This window comes from Fopius arisanus, unplaced genomic scaffold (genome assembly GCF_000806365.1).
Source record: "Fopius arisanus strain USDA-PBARC FA_bdor unplaced genomic scaffold, ASM80636v1 scaffold00040, whole genome shotgun sequence".
Classification (NCBI taxonomy): Eukaryota; Metazoa; Arthropoda; class Insecta; order Hymenoptera; family Braconidae; genus Fopius; species Fopius arisanus.
This window is the reverse complement of record NW_011887779.1, coordinates 94,360-97,317: the sequence shown is the minus strand read 5'-3', so window position 1 is coordinate 97,317 and position 2,958 is coordinate 94,360. Positions and strand designations below refer to the sequence as shown.

General features: G+C 31.1%; 1 protein-coding gene across 1 annotated transcript in view; it reads right to left on the bottom strand.

The window, feature by feature from the left end:
* LOC105266610 (GTP-binding protein REM 1) overlaps nucleotides 1–2,958 on the bottom strand; it is a gene marked incomplete in the record, with an annotated part of 13,313 nt that overhangs the window by 7,464 nt on the left and 2,891 nt on the right. The window contains 1 exon segment of the mRNA XM_011304919.1: nucleotides 599–804. Coding sequence (XP_011303221.1) covers nucleotides 599–804 — 206 coding nt within the window.

Sequence of the window (2,958 nt, the reverse complement as noted above, 5' to 3'; positions counted from 1 at the left end):
AAATATAATAAAATATAAAAATCCAGAGAGAAAGTCATCCCCTTGTGATGAAACGGGGTAAATAAATGGAGAATTATGCAAGCGAGGATAAAAAGGAAATTAAATTGAAAATACATTTTGTAGAATTTAAATATTTCAGGATAACCAGATCCGGAGAATGAATAGCTGAAAGGTAAATATGCCAGCAGTAAAATCCTGGATTACTGCCCCTTCGTATCGCCTATAAAACTGGGAATGTGTTCAATAATTCCAGGTCTCATAACCCCACAGACTCATAAAAATAGAAGAGTATTCATCCTCTCTGCTATAAACACCAAGTCGTTGTACCCAGTTGTTTCAAGTACAAGTTACCCGGTCTCATAATGAAGTGCAAAAACTGCACTTGTAAAAAAACTCAACGCTTGAATGAAAGGAAATCCACCTCAAAGCCGAGAGCGATAAAAAAATCTAAAATGAAGGCTTTGACAGGACGATGGAAAAGAGGGTTTTTCCTCGAGGTGAAACGGGTCAAGTGATAAGCAAACGAAAGTCCTCTTCCATCTCGTAGATTAAAATAATTAGTGCATGCGAAATAAATGGGTGGTGGGTTAAAACTTACCGAGACTTGCGTCGTAAGTATTCATGTACTCGCTCGTCATAAATTGCGATACAAGTGCTGTTTTTCCGACTCCAGAATCACCGAGTAGGACAACCCGGTATTTGGGTACGTCTTCAGCTTCACTTTCTGTGCTGTCAGCAGCAACTCCTTGGCCGCTGCAGCATGAACCATCAAACGGAGATCTTTCTCCAGAAACATTGCTATTTCTAAAACAAAATTTTTACATATTTTTTTAACAAAAAAATCCACATTTTTCGCTGCATAAGTTAGTTTATGAAAATTATTAACTTTTATTAATTTTAATTTATTTATTCAATTTATTTATTTCACTTTTACTTTTCTTAATTATAATTAATCAATATAATTATATGCGTAAAAATGTTTACATGTACGCATATTATTATTATAAACAATCATCAGTATATTTTTTTTGAAAATATAATTGCAGTTTATTAATTCACGCGCATTAAAAAAACTCATTGTAGAGTCGTTTAATTACGCCACGTCTGGGCTCTGAAATTTTTTTTTTATTTCAAAGAAAATATTACAGTAATTTTCATAAACGAGATTACATCGCATTCAAGATAAAACTTGTTATGAAATTTTCAATGGAAAAAAATTAAACGAAAAATGTAAAATTCTAATAATAATATTGATAATAATTAATAATATCAAAAGATGTGAATTGAGTTTACGAAAAAATGAAATGCAATGAAAGTTTCTAATGAAAAATGAAAAAAATAATAATAATGATTAATTATCAAATGATGATGAATTATTTATTGATAAAAAAATGGTATCAACCTGCAAATTGAATTCTCGATCCTCGCCCGAATTTCTCATTCCACATTCAGCCCATTAATTAAAATACCTTACGCCTCAGTAATTTCGATAACTGACAGCTCAAAATGAGAAATTACCGATGTAAATTCGCATTATGAATTTCCCCACTAAATATCACCAACTTGTCGAATACTGAATGAGATGGAATATTTTTGCGACAAATTGAACTCGTGAATCTATGACATGAGTACACCAGACTCATGGTTTGAATAATCGAGTGAAATGTGACCTGCATAATGCATTCAAAGTAAAATAGGCCAACGAGGCTTTCAGTTTTCCATCAGTTATTCAATCAAGGGAGCTTAACTCGTATAATAAGGAGAGACAAAGAATTTAACAGAATTGCAATAACAATGAGATAAAACTCATTAAAAAACGTAAAGCGGATGTATCACTCCAATTTTTCTCGAAAATCAAAAGTCCTTCTAAAAATCAATCCAAAAATTTTAAATCGCCCTCAAATATTCACGTGCATATCATCGAAAAGAAAATAAATAAATTGTAATGACAAATAAATAAATCGTGATGAAAATAAATAAATCGAGATGAAAATAAATAAATTGTGATGAAAAAAAAAATCTTCATGATAAATGAATAAATCGTGATAAAAATAAATAAATCGCGATGAAAATAAATAAATCATCATGAAAATAAATAAATTGTGATAAAAAAAAATCTTCATAATAAATGAATAAATCGTGATGAAAATAAATAAATCGCGATGAAAATAAATAAATCTTGAAGAAAATAAATAAATCGTGAGGAGAAATAAATAATTCCTGATGAAAAATGAATAAATCATGATGAAAAATAAATAATTCCTAATGAAAAATAACTAAATCCTGCTAATTGCGTGAGTTCTCATGTAATTATCACGATTTATTTATTATAACTTTGTCAAGGTAATAAAAAATGTTAGTCCCTTCAATGGGAAATGACTACAACTAATTACTGAGAGGAGGTACAAATGTAACTCTTGTTTAATAAAAAATAAATACGTTCACTGGGGCCATTGCCTCGTGGGAATCCAGAAACCACACTATTATTATCCACATTTTTTTTTATCCTTTTTTCAGTGGATACGAAACCAGTGGAGGAATCCACTGGTTTCATCAGGGGATTTGTGGCTTTCCCAGAAGGTTCAGAGGGTGTAGACATGAAACGATGAAATCGTATGGATGGAAACAAATTTTTCTCTCCCCTCGGCTTTCAGTGGTTATTTCCTCCTTTTAAAAGCCACTGGGGAGACCAACATCCGGATATCATTCAGAAATTTCGATAAGACAGTTCATTTTTCGCCCATCCATTTCGCATTTTCCCTGTGAATATTTTTTATTATATTTATCTCCTTGTGGTAATTTTAACAATTCTCTTCCAATTCTTAATTGTGGAAATTAATGGAATCAATTAATTAATTGATGAGAAATTTTCAGTGGAGATTTACTGGACTCTCGTCGTCTGTATTCCAGATTTTTTTTTCACAAATCAATTCCATTTCCTCGGTGTTCTTTCCAAAT